At 41.9% G+C, this 27,249-nt stretch overlaps 1 protein-coding gene across 5 annotated transcripts in view; it reads left to right on the top strand.

The window, feature by feature from the left end:
* The window catches only part of LOC124403096 (protein CASP-like), a 139,462-nt gene that overhangs the window by 106,806 nt on the left and 5,407 nt on the right, over positions 1-27,249 (top strand). For 3 of the 5 annotated variants that reach the window (XM_046876681.1, XM_046876683.1, XM_046876685.1), the window contains 6 exons: positions 1,580-1,819; positions 2,854-3,013; positions 7,506-7,799; positions 9,441-9,629; positions 14,332-14,602; positions 15,697-16,854. In XM_046876681.1, coding sequence (XP_046732637.1) covers positions 1,580-1,819; positions 2,854-3,013; positions 7,506-7,799; positions 9,441-9,629; positions 14,332-14,602; positions 15,697-16,135 — 1,593 coding nt within the window. In that variant the 3' untranslated portion in view covers positions 16,136-16,854. Of the gene's footprint in view, positions 1-1,579; positions 1,820-2,853; positions 3,014-7,505; positions 7,800-9,440; positions 9,630-14,331; positions 14,603-15,696; positions 16,855-26,718; positions 26,856-26,960; positions 27,028-27,100; positions 27,214-27,249 lie in introns of those variants that run through there. The other 2 variants (XM_046876684.1, XM_046876686.1) reach the window with 2 other exon arrangements.

Here is a 27,249-nt window from a genome sequence, read left to right as displayed (position 1 = left end):
GGGTTCAGGCATCAAGTAACATTACTGGTAACATTAACCCTTCAATGTACTTCCTGTTTACATTTTTACAGTAGTAGGAAATGAAATGGGCAGTCTGGCAGTCCTAACACCTACTTGAAATATGGAGCAAGGTTGGCTTTCAAGTACAAATCATTTGAACAAATAGTCCCAAAACTACAGCCCGCAGACTGAATACGGCCTCTAAAACAATGCCGGAGACACATTTAAAAATAATTATTTAAAATATGTTTAATAAAGGTTTCTTTTCAAACATAAATTTCAAAATTTTGATTGCTGGAAAGATCTTTCTATCAGCAAAGATCCACAATGGTAGTTTTTCAGACTTGCGGTATGCAATCATTAGGAGAGCGGCCTCTAGAGGCGAATCACTGATGCCACGTGCTGGTTTTTTTATTTTATTTTTTACACTTGAGACTGCGCGCTGCACGGAGAGTGCTATATTCTTTTTTTTTTATATGTTATATCATTTATTATTAATTTAATTATTAATGGATATCTTCATATTCATTTAATTGAGCACATTTTCAGGATTAAGTACTTTGTTTTTGTAATACAGTTCACTACTATTTTAAAAACTCTGTTGATTAATCAGTTATCTGCAAGTACGATCCGCCCTAGCTATCGGTAAAATGTACTTTCAGTTGACTTCTAGTTATTAACATAGCCTGATTATGTGTTAGATTCACTCACCAACTATATGCATACGTAAGTAAATGTTTTGATCTCAATAGCAAAGACTGAAGAAAATTTCCTTAATAGTAATTATGCTTTTTTAAAAGTCTATATATCTCTTAAACAGTACTGTTCATTTGTCTGTACGGTGCAGAACAAAATAATAAACTAATCTATTATTAGGAGGTGTAATAAATACATTTAAAATCATAATAAAATCTTCACAATAATACTGGTAGTCACTCCGACCCATGTCATTTTCTGTTACGATCGACCCGGCCCCCCCACTAAAGAAAGGAAAAATTATGTGGCCTTCACGGAATAAAGTTTAGGGACCCCTGATTTAAACTATTGGTGACATGGAAATATTTCTGTCTATGAGAACCAAATGAATCATAGTTTGGGGGGAAAAAATTGTCCTTGCAATGATGCATCCTACACAAGCAACAAGACTAAACTTACTCCTGGTGCAGACTTACATACAAAAATGCCATTAGTGACATGCTGTAGAGAGACTGTGAGTGAAATATAACCTTTAGAACTGTGATGTTGAAGCCCGAATCTCAGATATAATGCCTACCAAGGTTTTCTTTTGAGGTCACAGGTACTTTTGATTATGTTTTACTTGTATTGCACTACTGTGAGCATTGGTACTTGTTTGATTCCATGAGCCTTCTAGATAAAAAGTCACAGGTCCTTTATTATGATGAATGAAATCTAGCCTTCAAAAACCCTTTAGCAGTAATAGTAACGCTCAAAGTGATGTCATCGCCAGCAAAATGGCCTCGGTTGACATTCCTTTCCCCCACGATGCCCATCTCCTACCCTGTACTGGACGCTTCTGACTGATGCTGGCCCCTCCCCTCTTTGTGTGTCTCTGTGCCAGACGTCCCCCCGGCTGCTTGATGCCCCTCAGTACTGGAGCGAGTGGCACCACGCCGGCTCCGCCAACCCGGAGCTCAGCGGCACCCGCGTGCCAAGGCCGGCCAGAGCGCCCATGCCCCCGCTGGCGCCCGAGCAGTGCCAGCTGTTCTCATGCCGCGAGCTGGACACGGTGGAGCTCACCCAGCTGGTCAAAGAGAAGCTAGCCAAGAGTGGCGTATGCCAGCGCTTGTTCGGAGAGAAGGTCTGCGTGCCCCTGTCCGTCCTCTCTATTTTTCTCCTCTATATCTCTCCTTCCTTAACTTTCTTAACCCCACCTTACTTACCATCTTAGCACTCACTAACTCTCTATTACTAAATCTTGGCCATAAATCGCAGTTTAAGGTCTTCGTGTATGACCAATGGTGTTTTTTTTTACTGGAAAATGACTCGTCTGGGACATTAGCGCTCCATCAGATGACTTCTTTGTCCCGACGAAAGAAGGCGTTTTTTTCCTTTTTCTTTTTTTTAAAAAAGGTTGGCTCCTTTCACCACTTGGGGCTCAGCTATGCGTCCACATGAGTCACTCAGCCTCGGGCTTCCGTCCTCCTCCATCAGGTTCAGCAGCTCGGCCTCCTTGCAAAAAGCCCACCGCAGTCCACTCCGAACTGGATTCGATTATGTCACGCAGCAAACCAAATTACTCTCCGATGGGCCGCCTAATTCAATAACCGCACGAGTCTGGGTTCAATTCCACCTTGTTTACACTGGGTTCGTGTCTTGCAACTGGCCTTTGTCTTTATTGTATATGAATAGAAAAAAGTGTCAGGAACAGTCTTACTTTCGTCCCAATTAAAACCCCTGGGGAACTGAAGTATAAACCAGCAATGACTGTTCAGTAGCTACATGCCAGAATTTCTCCCTCTATATAACAAAAAAAGGGGGGGCTAATTTCTTCAACTGAAGCAGGTTGGAGCAGGCTAGCAAGTGAAACGAGTCTAAGAATTGGGTTTTTTTGTTTGTTTTTTTAAATGTATTTTATACATTATTCATGATGTGCATTAGAGTAACACTTAAACCCATGCTAGACTTGTACTGATTGAATGCTACGCTTCTCTCCAGGGTTTTTCCCCACCGCTGGTCTGCATGTTACTAACCGTTCACTCCTGATCTAACCTGAGCGCATGGCAACCGACAAGCCATCGGCCGGATTATTACCTATGTATTTATTTTGGGGTGAACGTGTTGAGGCGTTAGAACAGTCGAGTAACGTATTTTCTCCGTTTGTGTCTCAATCAGGTACTAGGACTGTCTCAGGGGAGTGTAAGTGACATGCTGTCTCGTCCCAAACCATGGAGCAAACTGACCCAGAAAGGTCGCGAGCCCTTCATCCGGATGCAGCTGTGGCTCAACGGCGATCTGGGACAGAACTCGGTGAATCAGCCAGGACAGACCCAAGGTAACGCACATACCCGATTATGATAAATACTGATTCTGGATATGATGTTGTGCCTCACAGCTCCAGGGTTTATAGATCAGTCATGATTGTCCAGTTCCTGTATGGAATAATCATTTTGTAAAAACCACACCAAGCTGCCACTCTGGGGCCCCTGAGCAAGGCCCCTAACCCCACAGCTGCTCATAACCCTGTATGAATAACTTTTAATACAGAAAGTCGCTCTAGATAACAGTGTCTGCCAAATGGTCATGCAAATTCAGAAAAGCCGTGGCTAAAACCCCCTCGACACGAAGCAGAAGTGTTGTTTTGTTTATTGACTACTCCTGGGCTTGTATCGGGCTCATCCATCTTTTTTTTTTCCCCGCGCGCCAAAAATCCGAACACAAGTTTCAATATAGCGAAGGTCACAAGGTCGTCGTCCGTCACGGTGCACTCTGTCCCAGGGGAGTCTACTTCACCGTCTGTCTGGACACCCAAATTGGTTTTCTGTCACACTCACTCAAACATGTTTCTCCTTTCACTCCTCCGTCCTCGTGTTTAATAAATCGTTCTCATTTGTCACACTGTAGTTCAGGCCTTATTACATACACTGTTTCCTTTGGCACATTACATGTGCACACACAACCCAGAGGACAGATAATACACGCTTCCATGATGTCAATTAATCCCAATACACATGCGCGCACATACACACACACACACCCTTTAAAAGGAAAAATACAATATTATAATATCATAATAACAGCATTGTATCATAGTAGTATGAAATATGCTGTACAGAAAATATTGTGATTCTCTAATTGTGATTATTGGAATACATTTGAAATTCAGCGTTTTTGTCAAAAAAAACGCTTGTCCACACTTTAGTTTTCAATCATTTCCTAAAAGTTGCTCATCCACACTGAAACATGTGAAAACACCCACGTCCTGTACTACCAGTGAGCAAAAGGTAAGACGTGTCGAACTGCATCATTTACACCTGCCATTTATTTACACTCGGCTCTCTGAAACGTCAGGCTTCGGAGAGCGTTTTGTCGGCTCAGTGTGGACCATAGGCCAAAACGGAGCGGAAAATATGCGTTTTCAAATCAAACGCTTTAGTGTGGACATGGCCAAAGCGTGTTTTTTTGTTTTTTTGTGAAGTAAGGAGCATAGTCTCAGCGCTGCCTGAAGATCGGCGCTAGATCAGCACAGCCGTGATTGGCTATGTTGTGAGGCAGCCGTTGCCAGGACAGTACAGCGCCCCCCGACTGTGCGACTAAACGCGTGGGGAAACAACAAAGATTCCTATTCTGACATACATCGGAAAGTGTAAAGTAACACATGTTCTAGTTGGAGTTTAAAATCATTATTTCAGATGTTAAACATGGTCTTAATAATACATTTTTGGGAATTCTGCATATTCGAGTCTAAAAGTAGAACCCTGATTATATAGTGTCTGGACTAAAAAGAGAGAGACGTTAAATGAAGCAGGATTCCCCACATTTTTTGGGGGGGATGATGGAAATGGTGGGTTTTGCCACATAAATGCTGCTGGAACGGTAAGGAAAATGAGCAGGAGAAGACCCTTAAAAAGCTCTTCACTGCTGCTCTAATCAATTACTCCCACGGTAACACTGATGCGCGGTAATTACCGAATCCCCTCAGCCTACCGTTCTCCAGTCACTCATTTACATGCTAATGATGGCCCAATCGCTGTCTTAGCGAGAGGACTCATGCCTTTATGACCAGGCTCTCCGATAAGCTCTATTTCTCAAACCAGCTTTCATCTAATTGCTATCATGGATAGTGTGGAAAGAAAAGAAAATAGGGGGAAAGGATTCATATTTAAGGAAAAATCCTCTTGGGTTTTTTTGTTATTTTCTTTTTATTATTAGACTTTTTTGGTAGACTTTAGGGATTACCACTACCAATCTCCTGTAGCTAGAAATGAAAAGAGACACATTTAGACAACGCTTGTCAGAGTGAAAGATCTTGAGTGGCCTCCTCTAGCGCTTGTGTGTGTGTGTGTGTGTGTGTGTGTGTGTGTGTGTGTGTGTGTGTGTGTGTATATATATATATATATATATATATATATATATATATATATATATATATATATATATATAATATATACTTGTGTTATTTAGAACGTCAGAATACAGATGCACAAACCTGCGTGTCATTTTTGTGACTGACATGAATCAGAATTAAAAACATATTCATTGTTCAGCGCCGTGGTGTAAACACTGATGAATTCTTGCATCGTGCACTGAGCGCTTTATGAAAAGAATGTAATAACAGCCTGCGTGTGTGTTTGTGTGTGGGGTGTGTTTTAATCACATTAGTGCTCTCGTGCAGTTTTCGGTGTTGTAGAATGAAAGCCGTGTTTATCCTGGGCGCCTCGCTTCCCGAACGTAGCTGACTGGGAAAATAACCATGGCATGAAAAGGCTGTTGTTTGGAACGTGAAACTCCAAACATGTGAAAGAGACACACACACACATACACACACACACACACACACACACACACACACACCGGCAGGCTGCTGTTCATAGGTCAGTGGCACCATGTCAGAGTGCCAGGCTTTGCCCCAGCACCCATCACTCGAAACGCCCCGAGCCCCTCCCCACCCACACACACACACACACACACACACACACACACACACACTCACACTCACACTCACACACACACACTCACACTCACACATACACTCCCTCCACACACCCCCGGTCTAGCCGAGCCACATGTCAGCATCCAGCACATTATAGCAGCGTCTGATCGAAAGTGACTAGCCCTCGCTCCCTCTTTTTCTCTCTCCCTCTCTCCGTGGCGTGGCAGGAAGCTAATCGAGAGTGACGGCTTCCCGCGACTGCTCGCTTGTGGGCTGCTCGCGGAGCACGACCACCGAAAGGGACGGAAGAACGAATGGAAGAAGGGAGAAAAAAAAAAAGGACAGCGCTTTGACTTTGTGTCGCTTTTGTATTCTGTAGAGGCACTGCACAGGATATTGTTTGGTTATAGAGAGAGAGTCGAAGTTGAAATGCAAAACCACCGAGCAGCCGTTGTGGACGTTTTGTTTGTTTTTGAATGCAATAGCGAGAAATTGTTCATGTCCAAGTGTCAGGAATGAATTTAGTTTTTTTTTTTTTTTCTTTTTTTATTCAAAGCAGAACACATTGTGGTCACTGACTTTGGCCTCGGATATAGACAGATGGGCTCCTGGCTCGTGTGTGTGTGTGTGTGTGTGTGTGTGTGTGTGTGTACACAGTCCAAGGCCAGCAGCTGTCCACAGAACACACAGCCATCAAGTACACGCTAATTGAAGACAGAGTGTTCCCTCGAGGAAGTCTCTGAGGCGTCCTTCAGGACACATCATGCCATCAGTGTGAATAGTTCTGTCATATTCAAGTCAGGATGAGGCTCTTTACACGACTAACTTAACGACTAAATAAACCTCAAGCGCTCAGAGTTCGCCCCGTTAACGAGTTTGTGTGGAAAGAGACACGCTCCGAGCTGTCCAGATGAGACGTGTTTTCCAGACGTTTGTTTGCAGAAGGCGTCTGGGATAATTATGACTGGTTCACACGGCATCATCAGAGATCAGAAATGTTTGTATACACACTACAAAAGGACGTTTACGCAACGTGGACGATGTGTACGTCTCGTCGGCTTTCTTTGGACACCCGACTATAAAATGTGCTTTTCGAACTTTCCAATCCAAATGTAGTCCCCATTTGCTTTTATAATAACCTCCACTCTTCTGGAAAGATGTTCCACTAGATTTTAGAGTGTGGTATTGATGTAGGTGAGATGTTAAGTGCAATTGATCTCGAAGGTTTTCAATAGGGTTGAGGTCAGAGCTCTATAGCAGGCCGCTCAAGATCTTCCACACACTTCCAACCCATGTAAAGCATATCTTCATGGAGCTGGCATTTTGCAAAGGTGCATTGCCATTATAGAACAGGTTTGGGTCTCCTCGCTCAGTTTTGATTCTTGTTCTGTATTTTAAAGTCGTCTAGTAATTATCAAGTTTTGGATCCGAAAGAACGTCTTGGGTTTCAGAGTTTTTTCCCCCCACTAGATTCCATTCCATACCAGATACAGGTCATTTCGACAGACCTGCCAACTTTTCATATGAGAAACACCAGAGAACTCTCTGATATGGACTGTCGCCGCTTGGAAGCGCCACCCCCTTTTTCAAACTTTTCTTGCTTGGAAAATGAAGCAATGTAGTGGGGTTTGTTTTCTTTCCATCAATGTAAAGCGATCACAATTGAAGTTCGTTAATATGAAATACAATCTTTATCATAATGTTTGGCATCACTGTTGGCAATCGGTTTCATAATGGAAGCACAAAGTAAAGAATTACGTATGTTATTTCTCTTCAGAAATCTCTGAAATGCATATATTCACGCATGACTTGTCTCTAAAACCCTCTCCTGTCTATCAATGCATCTGTAATTGAACAAACCCCACCCTCACACAATGCTCATTCTCTCCCTCAGAGGGAACCCCGAAAACGTCAGGCAGCTGCAGTCCTGCACCCGAGTCGCCGCTCAGCTCGGCTGAGGAGTCTGTAAAGAGCGGCGGCGAACCGCTCGGCAGTACGCATGGGCCGGTTCCTGAACCGTCCCCATCCGGAGAAGCGGGGGACGCCATGCAGTCTGGTACCCCGCTGCCTCTGACCAACCTCACGCCCTCCGGCCTTAGCATTCAGGAAATGGTGGCTATGTCGCCGGAGCTCGACACCTACGCCATCACCAAGAAGGTCAAGGAGGTGCTCACTGATAATAACCTTGGTGAGTAAGGCTTAATAAAGGTTTGTGCACAAATAAACCCAGGGGTGTTTATTACTGGTGGAAAGGTGCATCTAAATAATATTAAACACATCCGGTTTCATCCATTATTCTGATTCATGGGGGCCACATATATGTATTTTTTTTTTAAGGTTCTCAGAACAAGTTTACACAGGAGCACATTGTTTTTTTTCTATGCAGTATTTGACAACTATAATCGTCCACACCCAAGAAATAGCCGCTCCGCTTTGCTCTTACAGATATAGATGAGTGAATATTTGAGATTTTTGCATCGAGAAGTACGAAAATTTGCATGGCGTTTTGTATTTGAAAAAGTGTCACGCTGCTGTCGTGTTTGCTTTTCTCTAGTCACTGTACACTCAGCGGACGATGCGATTTTTCAGCGGATGAAATCCATTCGGACATTTGCATATTCATTTGCACGACCGCGTGGGTGTGCTGCATTGTCTGACCTTTAGCCGAGTCGCTGTCGTGTTTTTAGCCGTCTCTAGTGTCACGACTGCGGCGGCGAGTTGCCGAGAGATGTCTGCAGCTCTCCTGCATACCGTCCGCAGACTTTACCATCCTTTATCCTTTTTTTTTTTATTTATAGTTATTTTACACTTCAGATTAAAAGATAAAAAGACCAAAAGTCAGTGGATTGGAGAGAACAGCAATTAGGAGGTCTGAGGCGAATCTGAAATGTATGCCTCCTCCACCATGCTTCACTCTACAGCAGGCCACTCAATATCTTGAAATCCAACCCAAGTAAAGTGTATTTTTATAGAGCTGGCATTGTCATGGTGGAACAGGTTTGGGTTTCTTAGTTCAAATGAAGGGAAAAGAATATGCTACTACATCCAAAGACGTCCTATACAATTGTTTGTACAACTTTGTGAACAGTTTGAGGAAGAACAACAAAAGCCCTAATGCTTTTAGCGTAAGTGTCCTGCAGCCCAGAAATTTGCAGCTGGACACCAGGGGGCGTGAGGTGTTCGCCGTGAGCGCAGCGGGGGGAAGTGATCTCAGCAGGGCTGATGTCGTTAAAGCAACTGAGTTCACTTTTCCACTCGGCGGATTACGGGATGAAGTTATGTCTGCAGGTCGGCCGCGTTAAGGACAAACGAGCAAAGCCAGGCACGCCTGCGAAGACGACTTTGTAATCAGATCTGACCCTCGAGCACTGAAACGAGGGCTTGAAATAGTAGTTTTTGTTCTCAGAAGCGTTCAGGTTTTCCATCTGCCAGGCCCCAGATAGGTGTTTTTATAACAGCGTGGTTATGATGAGGAGTAGGAGGAGAAGGGGAGTGATTATGTCATGCGCATGGCTGGCCTCGTTTTCTCATTACAAGCACTGTTCTGCCTCACATGACTCGCTTTAAACAGGTTTCAGGCAGAAAAAAATAGATTTTTTTATTGTGTGAATTTGGAGTTAGGTTAGATCAGCACTCTGGATTTATAGGGGTAATTGTCTGGGGTTTTTCTTATTATTATTTTGGGATAAATCATAAAAACCTGTACCTCATTTGCAAAGCGTAAGCACTGCGCTATATTATTTATTTGAAAAGGAAGACTATTGATTTAGAGGAAGTGCAATAGCAGTGTGTCATTGCACTAACACAGCTGTGTGTGTTTATGATTCAGGTCAGCGTTTGTTCGGCGAGACCATCCTGGGACTGACTCAGGGCTCGGTGTCTGACCTGCTGGCCCGGCCCAAACCATGGCACAAGCTAAGTCTGAAGGGCCGCGAGCCGTTCGTTCGCATGCAGCTGTGGCTCAGCGACCCACGCAACGTCGACAAGCTCATGGACATGAAGCGCATGGAGAAAAAAGGTATTTTCGATTAGTTTATAACCCCCACCCCAGTCAGCCTTCTATGAACTTTATTAACCTTTAAGCGCAGATTAAATGTTATATGTGAATATACGATTTAGGGTTTTGTTAGACAACATCCCAAAAACGAACAGAATCATAAAGACCGAGCTTTCAGAGCTTTCAAATATCCATTACTTGAAAAATGGAAAAAGTGTAGCCCAACTGCGACTCTGCTTGAAAAAAAAACTTCCTCAGTGAGGTGAAAAGAGGATAATGCCGGGTCCACACTGTGCCATTTTTATACTCCATTGTGAATGTTGCTTGTCAGACTGTACGACCATGATCCCCATGGATCTCAGTTGTCATAATGTCAGACTGTACGACAATCAAAAACCGACACAAACAAGAAAAAGACTCGCCCGAAGATTTACCGCCATCGATCCGTGACACGTTCATACCCTAGCAGCAAACACAAACAACCTGTAGAGTAAACTTTGTGACATGCCTTGTGAATTAAAAACGTCAAACAAACACTCCTTTTCCCTCCATAACTCAATACGTTGCTCTTCTCGCTGTACTGTGCACCGCAACTTTTTTTCTCTGAGGTGAGTTGAAGTTGTCACGCCAATCGCATCATCCGGTCCGGCGCGCCTGTTGAGTCTTGGTTTGAATGTCGTCGTTGGAAAGTGTCCGAAACTTCTGACACTGCCAGAATTGGAGAAGAGAAAAATGAATGGAAAATTATCACAAAGGCTATTAATTGACTGTCTGTGAACATGTCCAACCAGCCATCAGAGACTATAGATAGATTTTAGCCTGGGATTATAGCAATCTTTTAGGATTTTCCAAATTTGTCTCAGACGACCAACTCGTGGCCAAATTCGCACAGTGTGCACCTGGCTTTTATTCCAGACAAACAACCACAAGGCGAAAGGTAAACTTGAGCATGACGCTTCCACCAGCATGTTTCATTGTGTCGCTGGTGTTCTTATAGTGAATCGCAGCATTGTGTTTCGGCCAAAAGTGACCCTGTGTTTCCGCAGCCAAAAAAGATCCAATTTGGTCTGGTCAGAACAGAAAACATTTGACCATGTTTACGCAGACTCCTAAAATGACTTCTGTCTGGCCTGTGAAGTGTCTGGTGCTAAAACAGTCAGACTTCTTCAGTCTAAGCTGTGCCTTTTACCAGCTCTTTTAGAGTCGCCCTTGACCTGTCAAAATAGCACGAAACAACATTCACATCTCAAATGTGACCGAATTTAAGTGGAAAAACATTTACGCCATTTTGGCAGTCGTCCTTCTCCAGAGCAGCTTACAGTTATCTCATTAGTACAGGGGCCTTGCTCAAGGGCCCAGCATTGTCCGTTTGATGGTTCTGGGATTTGCACTCATAACCTTTTAATCAAAATTCAGAAGATCAGAGGCATGTGAAGTTTTTTCTCACATGCCTTTGATCTTCTGAATTTCTGAAGCTTTCAATGCATGTACGGCATCTTATTGTTGACCGGGAATGATCAGGAGGAATCATTTCCGCAGCATTAGATGTACCAATGGAACAACATAAATACCGTCATCAACATCATAAAGTGGAGAAAATAGGGCAGCACGTTGACTTCACCCAGAACAGGACGTCCCTGCAAGATTGATGAAAGAACAAGATGAAAAGCCTCGTTAGGAAGAGCTGGGAGCAAAATGAAAGGAGTCGCAAGAATATCTGACAAGTTTCTGTGTGTGTCTCTGTGTGGTCTGTGCGGTAGGATGGTTAGATAAAAGCCCTTCCTCACGTTCAATCAGTTGCCAAAGCATGCAGTCATTCTTAGTTATGGTCTGATAAGAACGTGGTAGAATGTTTGGCACAGCTCATCACCCCTAAAACACTATAGCTACAGTGAAGCATGGTGGTGGAAGCATCATGCTATGGAGCTGCTTTTCCTCATCGTCTCATGGATGGATCTCTTCTGGCACAAAACCTCCAGCTGATGATGAAGAGCACAACAACGAGCCGAAACTCAAATCCAGTTCTACGAAGGAACACCTTCTGAGGATCAAAGTTTCTTTGGAGAGAATTCAGTCATATCCCAGATCTAAATCCTGTTAGGAGGGCGCGGAATGACTGGAAGAGAGATGTGCACAGGAGATCTGCTCTCAGCCTGATAGATGTTGAGATTTGTTTTTTTACAGAGGAAGTCAGTAGATCCGGAACTGCTGTAATATAAGTAATAGGGACTTGAAATAAGGGAAGGTAGGTTTAAAAAGTGTCTTTTTTGCAAGAAAGTACTTTGTTTATCTACATTTACACACCATAACCTTCAAAATAGTCGCCTTGCACAGCATTACAGCACTCCCAGCGCTCCTGCCACTTCTGGAACGTGTCCTGGAGGTCTGCACCGTTTGCGATTCATGCTGGATCTCCACAATGGTGTCAAACGGTGACCTTTGAGCTGGATCTTCATCTTTAGGAAGAAGGCGAAGTTCGCAGGGTAGGTTAGGAATGGAAGTGAGGTCATGTTGTTTCTGGCAAGAAAATCGGGTTGAGGAGAGCTCAGAGACAGGGTGCGCGCTTTGTCAGAACAGCGACCCGTGGTAAAGACACGGGTTCAGAACAGCGCCAGTTGCACAGTATTTTAGCACACTGACATGACGGTTGGTGCTTCCTGTGACTGTGCGTTTAAGCCTTGTGCTGCCATCTGTTGGCGTGTTACAAACATTTTTCATATAATTTACAGGGTGTACAAACGTATTCAATCCAGTTATTGTGCGAGTATTTTTTTTCCCACTTCGTTGGTTGCTGTAGTGGACTTTGTTTATTGTATATACGCATGGACGTATAGGTAAAAGATATTTCCCGCTTGATGGACAGAGAGAAAGAGAGAGAGCGATTGTTCCACATGTTTGTTTCCTAACAATTAGAAAAGCCTGGCGTCATGTTATCGTATATTTTTTGCTCTCATCCGTTCTTTCTTCACCATCCCTTATTCTCGTTCTCCCTCCCTCCTCCTCGGGGAGTCATCCCCTCTGTGCTGTCATCCCTCATCAGCCGCCACCGTGTCACTCCTTTCATTAGATGTGACAGACCATGCCCTCTCTTATTCAGTGTCCTGTGTGCTCATCGTCATCATCTCTCTTTCTCGATCTATCCCTCTTTCTCGCGGTGCCTGAAGTAGCGCTAAGTGAACATTCTTGGAGTGATTAGGCCTGTTTAACGCTCCTTCCCACCGCTGCTCTTTTCCTGGGCGATGCTCCTGAGCAGCATTTGCGTACCCATAGTATTTAAAATGTATGGAATTTCCAGGTGTGGATTAATAAATATAACGCTGAATATTGACAAATATTTTTTCTCATACTGTTGCCCTATTTTTTTTGTTACCCTATTTTATTCAGCTATTTGAAACGTTGGTGGCAACGACAAAAAACGCGTCATAGTTTTTACAAACACTTCTTTAGGGAAGTCTGCATATTTGGATATGGATATGGAATTCTGAAATAAAAACTGTGTAGGAACCCTGACATGCTGAACTCCCACCCCAGCTTATTCAGGCCCCTTTGGTGTCAGAGACGTGCTGAACTCGATGTCTCTTTAAACTGCCCCGATAGCCACAGCGATAGACCCATGACCTCGTATACCATCTTTAAAAAAAGGAAACGGCACACACAGTGACCCCTGAGGGATAAAACACCCTGACGGCATAGTGATGAGCAATCACGACCCTTTCATCAGCTCCGGTTCGAGCTGCGCTGCCGGCTTCCTGACCTCCACAAAGTTAAACTAAGAGAGTTTACGCAATACAGTGACCAGGCTCGGAGCAGACTAGCGCTGATACTATTATTTTGTGTGTGTGTGTGTGTGTGTGTGTGTGTGTGTGTGTGTGTGTGTGTGTGTGTGTGTGTGTGTGTGTGTGAGTTTATTTATGCCTTCCATAACGCTGAAATCACTGTAACAACCCACAGATGGTTACGTCTCTGTACTCAGTACCATCATCGGGCTCTTCGTCTCGCCAGTCCTTTTTCGTTTTCATTTATTTATTTACCTTTTTTGTCTGCGCTTTTGCAGATCATGGAACCCGATTTCCGAATTATGAATCTCCGTCGAGCAGTAAATTTTGAACCCCTCCCAAACAAACCTAGCATAGGAAACATGTCGTCATAATCCAAATATATGATGCGAGTCGCTCCCCCGCTGGAATTTACACGGCGCACGCTGCATATGTCCGGCGCAATCCTGACACCTGGTGGTGTGTGTTTTTTAGACGGCACCTGTACGCACAAGACAGAATCATGCGTTCAACACGTGGTGCGTTCCTGTGGAGCCCTAAGCTCCTTCGTCCGCTCCGAACCTGACTTTTGCAGCCGTATGAGGTTCTTCCAAAAGTTGGACGAAGCACAAAATGGAAATAAAATTAAATTTTCCCTTCGCTTGGACTAAATTTGTTTCAGCATGACTTTCCATGGGTTAGAGTAAGCGGTGTAACGGCTCACAAAACTCAAACCAGTTCGGATCGCATTCGGGTTTTTGAGTCACAGATCGGATCATTTTTCGGATCAGCAAAAAAAAAATTAATTTGCTTTCCGTTTATTACAAGGAAAGAAACTGCTCCCATATGTGCGATTTGAATGATGCGGGAGGCTTTTCAAGTGCTTCTCCTCCTCCGCTAGTCGTTGTTGTACAGTAATATCTAAGTGCTGCTGATGCAACTAACAAGTTCTGTTTGTGTTTCCACAGCGTACATGAAGCGACGCCACAGTTCGGTTAGCGACGTCCAGCCGGTGGACAGTATCCTTACGGTTGCGGAGTTCGGCCCAGGCACCAGCCCTCAGCATCACCCTCAGCAGCATCTGAAGAAGCCGCGGGTGGTTCTGGCTCCCGAGGAGAAGGAGGCGCTGAAACGGGCCTACCAGCAGAAGCCCTACCCCTCTCCCAAGACCATCGAGGAACTAGCAACTCAGCTCAATCTCAAAACCAGCACCGTTATCAACTGGTTCCACAACTACAGGTACGGTCTGTGGGACATAATTAATTTATGTTTCATTTATAATCTTGGGTTCGAGTCCCTGTAAATAAGCCGTCGCTATAGAAACAATGCGGAGAAAGTCTACCCTATACTGGCAAAAGTATTTGGACAGCTGACTTTTTCTGCCATATGTGAGTCTTTCCCAGCCCTTTATCACAAAGTTGGGGGCACACAAGACATAGGATGTCTTAGGATGTGATAGCGTTAAATACATCTCATCCTTCCTAAATACCTCCATTCATTCCTTCTATCATTCTTCTGTCGGTCCATCAATCCATCCATCTATCCCTCCAGCCCTATTAGTACATTCCTCTATTAAACATACCTTCATGTTTTGGTCTATTTCTCTGTCCATGCAGCGTTCTATTTAAACATCCACAAATCCGTTCATGTATCTCTCTTTCCCAATACACTCCCTTTGTATTCCTCTATAAATGCATCCATCATTCCTGTCTTATCTTTGCATTCCTCTACTGAAACCTATTCCCATGTATATTCCTATGACCATGCATTTTTCCATCTATCCATGTATTATAGTTCTTCCCTTTGTGTACAAGCATACCCTATTCTTCTTTTTATGTTTTCATCCATCTCTCTATACAGTTGTTTCTCGCCACAGCCATCAACACATCTGTCTATCCATCCATCCATTCAGATGTCATTTCATACTGCTCTTTATACATGTGTCTCACCAAGATTCTCTTTTCTTCATTACATCACTCTGTATATCCTTTCATATCATTTTATGCATTTCTCTGTCCATCCATCCATCCATTCATTCATCTATCCAAATATCCTTTCATCTATTCTTTTTACATGTCTCAACTTGAACCTGTCATCATTACATTACTCTGTATTTCTCCACATACGGTTTTCCCATTTCATGTATTTTTTTTTCTATTCATTTATCTATACATTTGTACATCCATCCATCCAATAATTCATCCAATTCTTTTCTTATTAAATGCACACTACATATTTGGATTCAGTATAATTCTCTAATCTCTCTTGTCTCTCTCTCTCTCTCTCTCTCTCTCTCTCTCTCTCTCTCTCTCTCTCTCTCTCTCTCTCTCCAGGTCTCGTATTCGTCGTGAGCTCTTCATCGAGGAGATCCAGGCAGCAGGCTCAGGCTCTGCTTCAGCAGGAGAAGGCGGCTCCCCCTCGGTCCATGCAGGAAAAGCAGGCGACGGATGCGACGGCACAGATTCAGACGGCACGGCCGAGGGGCGACCCGATGCCCCCGGTGACGATAAGCCCTCCTCCGGCCCTGAGGACATGCCCAGGGAGCCCACTCCGTCTAACTCGCCGAACCCAAGAGACCCCACTACCTCAGCCACCGAAGGACCTGGCACCAGCGGGCACCAGGGCGGCACCTCGGCCCTCGGCCTGTTCGGCTTCTCGCGCAACCCCAAGGACAACAGCCTGCGCAAAAAGAAAGCCGCCAACCTCAATAACATCATTCACCGGCTGGAGAAAGCCGCCAGCAAAGAGGAGCCGTCCGAATGGGAGTTCTGAGTCCTCGCAAGCGTCCTCATGCTCTCTCTCTCTGTCTCACACACAAAAACACACTCACACACACATCCTCCCTACTACCCCTAATCTGACCTAGGAGGAGATGCTTTACCTCCTGAGGGCATAGCCAAAGTCAAGTGCGGCCATGAGACTTGGAAAAAATAGTTTTTTTTAAAGAGGAGGAAAAAGAAGTGAATAAGTGCAGTAGTGCGTATAAGAAGAGGAATCGGATCATTCCGGATTCTTGTACCGAGATGAAGCACTTAGCCGTCCCGTCGGCCACGACGCCCGAAAAAAAAACACCCAGAACTCAGCATTAAGCTGCCTTTCTCTCACCCAGGGCTCTTTCCTTCAAAGGCACACTTCAAGGGGGAGGATCAGCACACTCGCCCCAGTGTGCACAGACTCCGAGCTCTGATTCTTCACACTGTTGATTTACTGTTACACTTCTTTTCATTTTGTCTGTTTTTTTGTTTGTTTGTTTTTTCGTTTTTTTTGTAATCGACGTGTGCGCGTAATATTTTTTAACCTACTCCATTATGCCTGGCTGAAAAACAAGAGGATTGAGAACAAAAAAAAAAGACATAGTTACTGAAGGAAGGGAATCGGATGTTCATCCTCACATCTCCCATCTCTCCTTACACACCCGCCATTTAATGGCTGAGGACCTCCTACATTTCTTCACCCTTTTTTTTTCTAACAGGAAGTCCTCTGATGAAGAACAAGGTTTTATATATATATATATATATATATATATATATATATATATATATATATATATATATATAGCAATTCGGTTGCCACTAAGAGATTGCACAGTCTATTGACTCTAAAGGACACAAAAAACACACACTTTTTGGAAGGGAGAATTGACCTGAGAAAAGCTTTTTAAAAAAAAAAAACACAATAATTCACAATTTTTGTATGTCAAAAAAAAAACAAAAACGAGAATATATCGTGGTAGCTAGTGATATTTCGTCATGTAGAGCTCTTTAATAGTGCACATCGACTTCACGGCTTCAACAGCACGGTTCACGCCACATTGTACGGTTTTAGAGCGCGTTCAGGAAACGAAAAGATAAAAAATTTGAAGAAGAAGCAAAAACAAAAAATGTAAATAAGGATACGATTATAACGGAACATAAAAAAAGAATTAAGCGAACGGAAAAAGCGTCGGCATCTGTTGCAGGAACGGATCGAGGACGGGAGGGTTGTACTGTACTCATTCGATACAATAAGTGGTACTGTTAGAAGTCTTCGGGGAGGGTCAAAGTTTTTCCTCTGACGTCGCCAAGAGATGCACAGTTCACTTTAAAAGCAAATAAATAAATAAATAAATAAATAAATAAATCGACGATGGAAATCGAGATACACTCCACAATTTGGCCGCGATACAAAAGTAGTGCGCGCTGGGTTTCTAAAAATACGAGAATTTTTTGTTATGGAATGGCGGGGCTCGATTCCAAATTTTGACTCCCTCCTTCCTCTCTAAAGGGTACCTGGAGGCTTTTGCAGTCCCCAGAAGTACTGTTACATTTGACACCATTTGAGCACCAAGTACATAATACCAAAGTATTGCTTCAAGATGCATTTCTTCCTCAAAGAAAGTAAAGAAAAAAAAGGAAAGTGCTCCAACCAAATTTCTGTCTTTGGAATCTGTGCAGAATATTTGGCTCTTTTTCTCGTTTTCTATTATCATTTTTTCCCCGAAGCTTAAGGTAACCCATCGAAGGAGGAGCCGCTGTGCGTGAAGACACTGCACTTCCTCTCGAACCCCGAACAAGCTATCAGTGCCTGCCAATCCACTGCCTCCCCTCTGTGTACACCTGTGTGTCATTTTAAGCATGAGATCGGATGTACATATTACACACACACACACTAACACACACACACACATATGTAGAGTGCAGTGTAGACTGCCCCATGTCCTCTCTTCTCATAAGCTGTTATTTACCAATCATTATCATTACTAGACTTCTAATGAAGTAGAGGAATTTATTCCTTTCTTTCTTCCTTTTTTTCGTTTCTTTTTATTTGTATTTTATTTTGTGGATTTTTTTATTTTATTTTTTTAAGTTTTAATCTTTTTATCGCCATATCCTAAAGCATCATCATAGAGTTATGAGTTTATTTGGCTTATTTATAGGTGCTGTGTTTTTACGAATTTGTTTGTTTTTATTATTGTGTTGCGGTTTATAAAGAGGGCAAGTTACTTTTTTTTTTTTTTTTCTTTTTTGTAATTGTAGACTGATTTTTAGACTGCCGGCAGTATTGGGTAATATTTCCAAGATTTAGTTCTCATGCGTTTGTATATTAATGAATTCCTGCGGATTATTTGAACGCGTTTCTATCGCGCTTTTGAGATCTAATGATGTCACTTTGGAAACGATCACGACGGCATTTAACGGCTGACTAATAGCTGTTCGCTTATTGTTTATTCTATCGATCGATTTTCTTTTTTTTTTTTGTCGCTCTTTTACTCTCTTTTTCTCTCACGTAGTACGAAGCATCTGATTTTGTATCCTCTGATAATACTGATCTCGTTCGACCCGTTTTTTGGGGGAAAAAAGCTTCACGCGTTCCCTGCTGACATTTGAGCGTATTTTCTTAGCAAGCGCGTTTTGTATTTCTCAGGCCCTGTGTACACTGGCGTTTCTTTCTCTCTGCGCTTCAGAGATTGCGGACTTCCCTAGAAATGGCGCGATCGGGACTCTGCAGACGACGATCACCGACTGTGTGTGTGTTCCGTGTTTGAATCTTTCGGAGACTTTTCGGTTTCGACAGCGTGTATTTTGATGGCGCTACTTTTTGTCCACTCGCCCATATGTTACTGAAAAGTCTGCACTATTTCAGCATTGACCTTCGAGTACATTGAAGTTGAGGCATCAGGAGAGCTTGGTGTTTGTGCTTTTTTTTTTCTTTTCTTTCAAATGAACACTCGAATCAGGGGAAAATATCAAGGTGTGCTTATGATAAGCAGTTGGGCTGCTTCAGAAAATGTTTGAAATGCATAAAAAAAAGACCAGCTTAATTTTCTAGACCTACATTATACAAGTCATTGTTTAAAAAAAGAAGTAACACTTAAGTTGAGAAGGAAAAAAAAGGATGCGTTTCAGAATCTGTTCTTTATCGCAAGTGATGTTATGATCTGAATTGTCTTTAGTGGAAAGAAGTGCACTTTGTAGTGACATTATCCTTTTGAGGATGTTCAGGATACCCTCTGGAAGGTTCATGACCCGGAAAAACTATAATATATTAACAAATAATTTATATCTTTATATATACACTATATGGAGATAAGTTTGTGGACACCTGAGCACATGGTTTATGTGCTTTTTCAAACATCCCGCTCCACATTTAGTCTCCATTTCCTGTTTTAATATCTTTTCTGGGAAGTTTTTCCACAAAATTTTGGATTTTTTTTTATTTTCCACTCCAACCCATGTAAAGCATATCTTCATGCTTTAGACGGTTTCGGAATCCTAGTTCAAATAACGAGAAAATTTCATGCCACGTTCAAAGACATCCTTTACTATTTGTGGTAACACTTTAGAGAAGAACCACATATCACTGGAGAAGTCGGGAGTCCCGATACTTTTGTCTGTATCGTGTATATGTATTTCTATATCCCTTTTTGTCTTATAGGTATAGTCTTTATTGGCGTTTTATTTACTGTTTCTGTTCACTACATAGGATGTTATTCAGTGAGGACTTTGGAAAACTGTTTGGTGGAATCTGGTGAACTAACACACCATGTCAATTCGAATTCTACATTTTCAGTGGCCATACAGTGAAATTCAGTACAGAAAGCTGTAGCATGATGACGACTAAAACAGCATTGTGAAGGAAGGGAAAAATTATTATGACATAAAACAGGTTGTTTTTTGTTTATTTATTCAGAAAAAATTACAATATTCTTCTTTTGTAGAGTAAATTAAAAAAATATTCAATACAATTTATTATTATTATTTTATTTTATTTTTTGTTTTTTTTATCACTATAAGTGCCAGATTTAGCAAAAAAAATAAAAATGAACGACAATTAAGAAACATACTACGTTACTTTTTTTTTTTTTTTGGAGAAGCCCAAATCTTGAACATTTCATTTTGTATAAAAAATTCATAAATAAATTAACATTTTAACATAAACGTGTTAAAAAGAAAAACGTTGGAACGTCAGAAAGCATTAATATCTACGCCAGCAGCATATGTAATGAGATTAGTCCACCCCCGTTCCTCCGTCCTGCTGCCTGGTCCTGAGTGCAGTGCTGTGAATACTGAGCACGAGCTGTTTCCAATGAACCATTTGCACTTAATTCATCATTTCCATCTCTTTCATTTCAACACTTCGTTCCAGAGTTTCAGAGCGGACGTCGTTCGGCCTTATACCCCGCACCGCATCGCGCTTTCAAAGCACAAAGACGGAGGTCAAAAAAAAAAAAGGAGCGAAGCTATTTCTTTTTTAAATACGTACAAGTGAACTGTATTACTGCCGCTGAGATTATTATTCTTTTACTTCGCGAAAGCCCTTTACAGGTTCAATGAATCGTCTTTCCAAGCACTTAAAGCAGCACACTGCGATTTGCATCTCGCAAAAAAAATAATAATAATCCTCCTTTCTCTTTTAAAGGAGCCAAAGGCTCTCTGTCACACGGTCATCGCTTTTTTAATTTTTGCGACACGGTAATGCAATTACCAACATGGAACTCTAAATCGAAGGTTTTGAACCCTACAAAATTCACAAAAATCCGATCTGCCTTTCGAGTTCCAGTCTTTAAAGCACTCTCATAAGTTTACACGCCCTGGTTTCTTATATCACAATATCCAGTTTGTAGCTAAAGCACTTCCTGACTGCACACAAAAAAAAAAAAATAGCGTCACTGAGAAGCACAATCTTGCACGCATTCAGGATTTCAGCGCCGAGACAAAAGAAGAAAACACTAATCCTAATGATTTTTTACAAAAAAACGATTCAACACTAAACATTGGCTCTCTTTTAAAAATGCTCAGTACTCATCACTGCACTTTTTTTCTTCCTTTTTTTTTTTTTTTTTTGGGCCCCAAATGCACAAGAACACCAAGTTCTTTCTCCTGCCTTTAACATTTAATGGGTTTTGCTCGTACTCTCGGAAAGTTTTCCCGCAGTACGGTTTTGACTCCTAGGTTGTTTCACACGTCCGATGAGATCCTCCAGTTTTGGCAGATTTACTGAATTATTTATGGTTTCATTTTTACACGGATTCCCTTTTTCGTTCTTGGTGCACGAGGTTATCTTTCTTTTTTCGCGGTTTCCGTTCCTTCCCTTCTTTTCACCGTTGCGTGTCGCTGTTTTGTACTGACTGGTCAGTCGGAAGAAGTTTCCTTTTCTCTTTTTATGCAAAGTTATTCATACACTGATGAGAACACTGAGTTACGTGACTTGAATGGACCCGTGTTGAAGTTTTTTTTGTTTGTTTTTTTTGTCGTTTTTTTTTGTTTGTTTGTTTGTTTTTCCCATGACATGTTGTCCTGCCCTGCTCACCTTTTTTTTTGTGGTTCATGCGTATCTGTTACACGATTCGAAGAAGAATTCAGACCCATGATTTCACCTGCTGTTTCGTATTTTGTCGGGGAGAAAAAAGCAAGAAGAAAAAAAAGAGAGAGAATCCTTTACAGCAGCTCTTTTTTAAGAAACCAAATACTGTACTAAAACGGGTTATTGTGTGCATGCAAAAGTGCATCTATCAGGTCAACCTTTTTTTGTTTTTTTTTAATCACATCCCACCTCCTCCCTGTTCCATCTGTGTTTGTTCCCCCTTTACCTGAGCTCAGGCAAAAAGACAGGAAAAAGAGTTCTGCAGTTTCTTTCCTTCGTTTGTTTCTTTTCCACAAAATTTTCCACCTTGTAATGAAATCATTTTAAGACCTCAAAAAGGTTTGATGACGAAACTCCTTAGTAAAGAACTTTATCCTTTCGCTTACGATTCCAACTGCTGTTGACGTGTTCATTTCTGCTTCGTTCTTTTTTTTTGCTCTTTTACTTTATAAAGTAAGGCACTGATCCGTTTCTGAGAAGCGACACACTGAGAAGGTTTTCGATCATCCGTGGGAGTTCGTCCATTGTGTAAGGAAAGTTGAGTTCTCGGGATGCGGATCAGATGCTCGTAGCGGCTGATGCGGTGGATTGAGATTGCAAATGTCTTCATTGAAGATGATTTTTGTTCAGGTGAATATTCAGATTCTGACTCGAAAATAGGCATGTAGCAGTAACAATATATACACTATACAGACAAAAGTTTGTGGACACCTGACTATAAGATTTGATGTGTTTTAGAACATCCCATTTAATCCCACATTTAATCCACATTTACTGTTATAATAACCTCCATTCTTCTGAGAAGGTGTTACATTAGATTTTGGGGATTTAGACATTGTCAGGTTACTGATGGAGGTGAAGTGACGAGGCCTGGGGTGCAGTCATCTCCAGTTTATCTCAAAAGGTGTTCAATAGTTTTAGATCACTCGGTATCTTCCAACCCATATGTTCATGGAGCCCCTGGTTCATGTTCATTCCATGTTCATCCTATACATTTGTGTGCCTCCAACCTGGTGGTAAGAATTTGAGGAAGAACCACACATGGCTGTGAAGGTCAGGTGTCCCAATACTTTTGTCTGTGTAGTGTATCTGGAGATACGTTGACGCGGCTTCTTGAGGATGTTAATAGAGTTTCAGTGCGAATTTTATTGATTGCTTTATTTTTTTTTTTACTGAATTATTAAGCATTGCAGGAAGCAACTCTTGATATTTTTCTGTTTGGCAATAATCTTGAAATGCGTTCAGATCGCAAAATCATTCGAACGACAACGTGCACTAGGCTCACGTCACGTGGCGTCTCAAACGCGTCCGGAACCGAACACGAGAGCTGTCCAATAAACGCTGCTGAAAATGCAGCCTACATACGCAGCCTTCTGACGATATTCTGATGGATTCTAAATGCCTACTCGAGGAAGTCTTTATTTTAGAATTCCAGGTCAGCGACCCCCATTTTTTCCCCCTCCAACCACCATCTCCACCATTTTGGCCCTCGTTTTCCTTCATTACGTTTATTCTCAACCGCGAATTTCTGACTTTCTTACAAGCGCATTTTTGTGAATTCAAGAACGAACTGTTATTTTTCTACCGAAGTAAATCAGATATTCTATACACCACCATGCAAACGTTGTACAGAATTTTACCGAGACACATCGTACCGTGTGTCGAGCTGTTTCTTGAGTGAGTTTTTTTGCTTTGTTTTGTTTGTTTTTTGGTCCGTAGCGGAAAGTGCACAGGACGACACTGGCCTCTTTATCAGGACAAACGAGCCTCCGTAGTTTTGTACTCGATATGAAGTGGATTCTTCTGAACTGAACGGAATCACTGGGACACGAACGCACGCCAAGTTTGATGTTTGTTTTTTTCCCCTTGTTTGTTTCTGATGTTCATTTAAAGCATTAGTGTGACGGTGTAGAAACCATTCGCTCACACGTTTTTTATACGAATAAGCTTTAGAACGAACGTGTCAAGTTTTAATACGTCATAAATCGCTCAATCATCCCGAATCCCGAAAGGGGTGAAGATGCTCGTTTGTTTTTTTGTTTTTTCTAATAATAATAACGATGATAATAATAATAATCGATTTAATAGTCATGGGGTTAATTGTAGAATTGAACCGTAGTCTTTGCTGCTAACTGGATCCATTATATATTTAATTTCTCCGGCTTGATTTTTTTGACGATTCGTTGATGAAATTGTACTCGTGAATTTGGTCAACTGTTGTTTTGAGCATTATCTCAAACCGGGTTACGAAAGCATTTTGTAAGAAGTTGTTTCAGTTAGACGTTTGTTTTTTCAAAAAATAAAAAAATAAAAAAAATACAATGCTAAAAAAAAAAAAAAACACGACAAAAAAAAAAAAACGACTTATCGGCCATTTTGTGGCTCCTCCTCACCTTTGATCACTTTACTACTTCGTCACCCTGCCAGATTTCTAGCCTTTTTTTCTAAAAGGATGGGTTTTCAGCTGAAGCTTTGGAAAAGCTGGGACACTACTTTATTATCTGGGGTGGGATTATATCAGGACTGACACACAGAATTAAAAAAAAAAGAGGGGGTGGGGGATTTGGGGCCACACCCACAACCCAGCCTTAAAAAGTGCCAGAGGCCTCAAAGCCCCCTCGCATATATATCGTATAGAACTAATTTTTATTTTGTCCACTGGCGTTTGATAAGGTTTGATAAGCACTCACTATGAACGGGTTCAAGGCGTGCACAAAGTCCAAAAAATCTACAAAAAAATAACGATTTAAAAAAAATAATAATGTCGCGCTCACTTTTTATGTATAGTATCTGTAATAAGATGTACAAACTTTATCAGATCATGATTATGGAGAAGACCTTCGAGAAAAGGTCCGACTTTTTTCTTTTTTTTGAGGGACGGATACGGATCATGCCAAATACTAAGATTATGTCAGACGTTCCCTGAGACTCTGTTGAGGTCTGTGTGTCTCGACATGGTTTTGTTCGGTAGGATGTGTAAATACTTTGTTTTTTGTTGTGTGAGTGGGTTGTGTTCTTTTTGGCATTTTGAGATTTACTGTTTTTTCGACCCTGTCGTTCTGTCTCAGCTCTAAACTTCACACGTCACCAAATTGCGACTTCACATTGAAGTTTCGAGACGGAGTCGGGCGTCTCGGTGCGTCGCGTAGCGTCTCGTCTCACCGTTCTTTCTCTCTCTCGAGCTCTAATTAGCGCTTTCACTAAACACACATAATTCTGGGGTTTGTGTTTAAGAGATTTGTCAGTCTGACTCCAGTTTGGGTGCTCACTCACTCACTTAATCACACACACACACACACACACACACACACACACACACACACACACCCCAAACTCATGAGTCAGTACTATGTGTACTCCGTCTGGAGCGAGTTCTCCGTTTTGTTTTTTGTTTGTTTTTATTTTTACACACGTGATTGCCGTTCAAGTGTTTTGTTCCTCATACTTTCAACTAGATATTGGTACCATAGACCCAGCTAGACTGATTCTGCAAAGCAATCCCATCATGCCTCCGAACGTAGACGATCCTCCACTTTTTATTGTGACACGTTTAAAAAAAAAAATGTACAAAAAAAATGAAGAAGTAGAAGCGATCTTCCCGAACTCCACCAATGTGTTTCAGTGTGACCTCGTCACGTCAGTCTGCATGAGCATTTTTAAAACGTGTACTGCCTTTAGCCTTTTTTTTATCTCACTATCTCTCTCCGTTCACCTCTGAGCCTCGCCTCGTATTGGGTTCAGCATTAATATCCACCTTCTTTCTCCCCTGGTCTTTTTTTTTTGTTTGTTTTTATCCCCATATTTTGTTTCTTTTTTGTTTTTTTTTGTCATGTAGTCTGTTCTCAGCACTGTAAGACAGTCCCTTATACAATATGGAGAAGCAATATCACTGTAAGAAATCTTCACAATGTATTATTATTATTGTTATTATGATTATTATTATTCACTAGCACCCTAGGTGTGATAATTGAAGTAAATATCTTTTATACAAACACACATGGCTCGTGAATCGTCCCTTTATTTATTTCCTTGTGAAAGTGTTGAATACATGGACGTCGAAAATTTTAAAGATCTGGGATCAAAGGGGTTTTGGTGCATTTAGTGATATTAGGGTTACTAGAGTTCATTTCTAGCCTTTCATAGTTTGCATAGGTTGGGGATGGTAGCTCATTGGTTGAGTCATTTTGATACAAAAGTCATGAGTTCATATCCCAGCCAAGATCCTGGGCCCTTGAGTAAGAAGGCCCTTGTTAACCCAAAATCTAAAACACAGTCCATGTTGTGGGTGTTTTTTAAGGTTGAACAGATTTGCTGTAGCTTTAGTAAACATTTCCTGCAAGTCTGCCTTTTAATTCTTGGACAATCTAATGTTTTTCTTGAAGGGGTATATTTAGCATTCCAACCATGTTGGGTTCACCACCGACTCACAAAATACACACTGGTTTTGCACGAACGCATATTTTCGCTTTCCCATCTTTCATCAGTCTTCCTTCTGCTGCAAATTTTCTCTTCTTGAAAAAATCTATATTGATATTTCTAATATTTGCTTATTGAAAAGAACACTGAAGTCGAAACACTGCACACTTCCTGGTCACGAAATTGAAGTGCATTGAAGGGCAATGTAGACCTTATTTGAGAAAATATGGTATGCTTTATCATCCAGGTGCATTTCCTATAGCACTGCTTTTTCTCAGCGCATCCTCGTGTTTTTCCTCATGAAACACCCGGTTTTGTATGTGGTACTAAACAGGTATTAACATCAAACACGTACGTTTATGGCAAACAACGTATAGTGTCTCCTCGGGTAATGTCTACACAGCCAAACCTGTTCCATCTCTTTTCCCTCCGAGTGTATAAACGATCAATACAAATAAAATACTCAATTCAGGTAAGTTTATTGTAGGATTTTTTTTATTTTTTATGCTTATGTGGTATTTGCTGGTTAATAAAGTCTCTGAATTCAGTGTGTTGATGTTGTGATTGGTGCAATATGACGTGTTTTTATGAGACAGGACGCTACACTACACTTCAGTTGGAGTTCTCAGCCGCAGTGAAGACCAGCGCTGAGCAGAAGGAGCTCATTTTCAAACTGGAGCATGACCTGAGCACCATCCAGGCCATGTCCTCCCTGTCACGGCCCGATGCTGAGGTATGTCACACAGACTGCACTGGAGCGCAGACTCCAGAGAATTACAGTGAAATGAAATATGAAAAAGTGTGAGTGAGATTCTAAAACCTATAATGTGTCCACTAGGGGGCGGACTTAAGCAGCATGGACCAAATTCCTGAGCCCATTAAAGAGGCCACAGCTCTGTTCACAGGTAACACACGCACACTGCACGCACTGCACTACATAGACCTGAGACAATATGAATAATCCTGTGTGTGTTGCAGGAATGGGAATGCTGTCTCAGGCTGAACTTCCTCAGGGTCAGATGGACTCTCTGCTGTCCATCATCTCCAGCCAGAGAGAGAGATTCCGAGCTCGCAACCAGGAACTAGAGAGTGTGAGTGCCTTTTTTTTTGTCAAGTCTCCACTTGCA

This window comes from Silurus meridionalis, chromosome 20, assembly GCF_014805685.1.
Source record: "Silurus meridionalis isolate SWU-2019-XX chromosome 20, ASM1480568v1, whole genome shotgun sequence".
Classification (NCBI taxonomy): Eukaryota; Metazoa; Chordata; class Actinopteri; order Siluriformes; family Siluridae; genus Silurus; species Silurus meridionalis.
The sequence above is the reverse complement of the archived record's forward strand: the minus strand, read 5'-3'. Positions and strand labels throughout refer to the sequence as shown.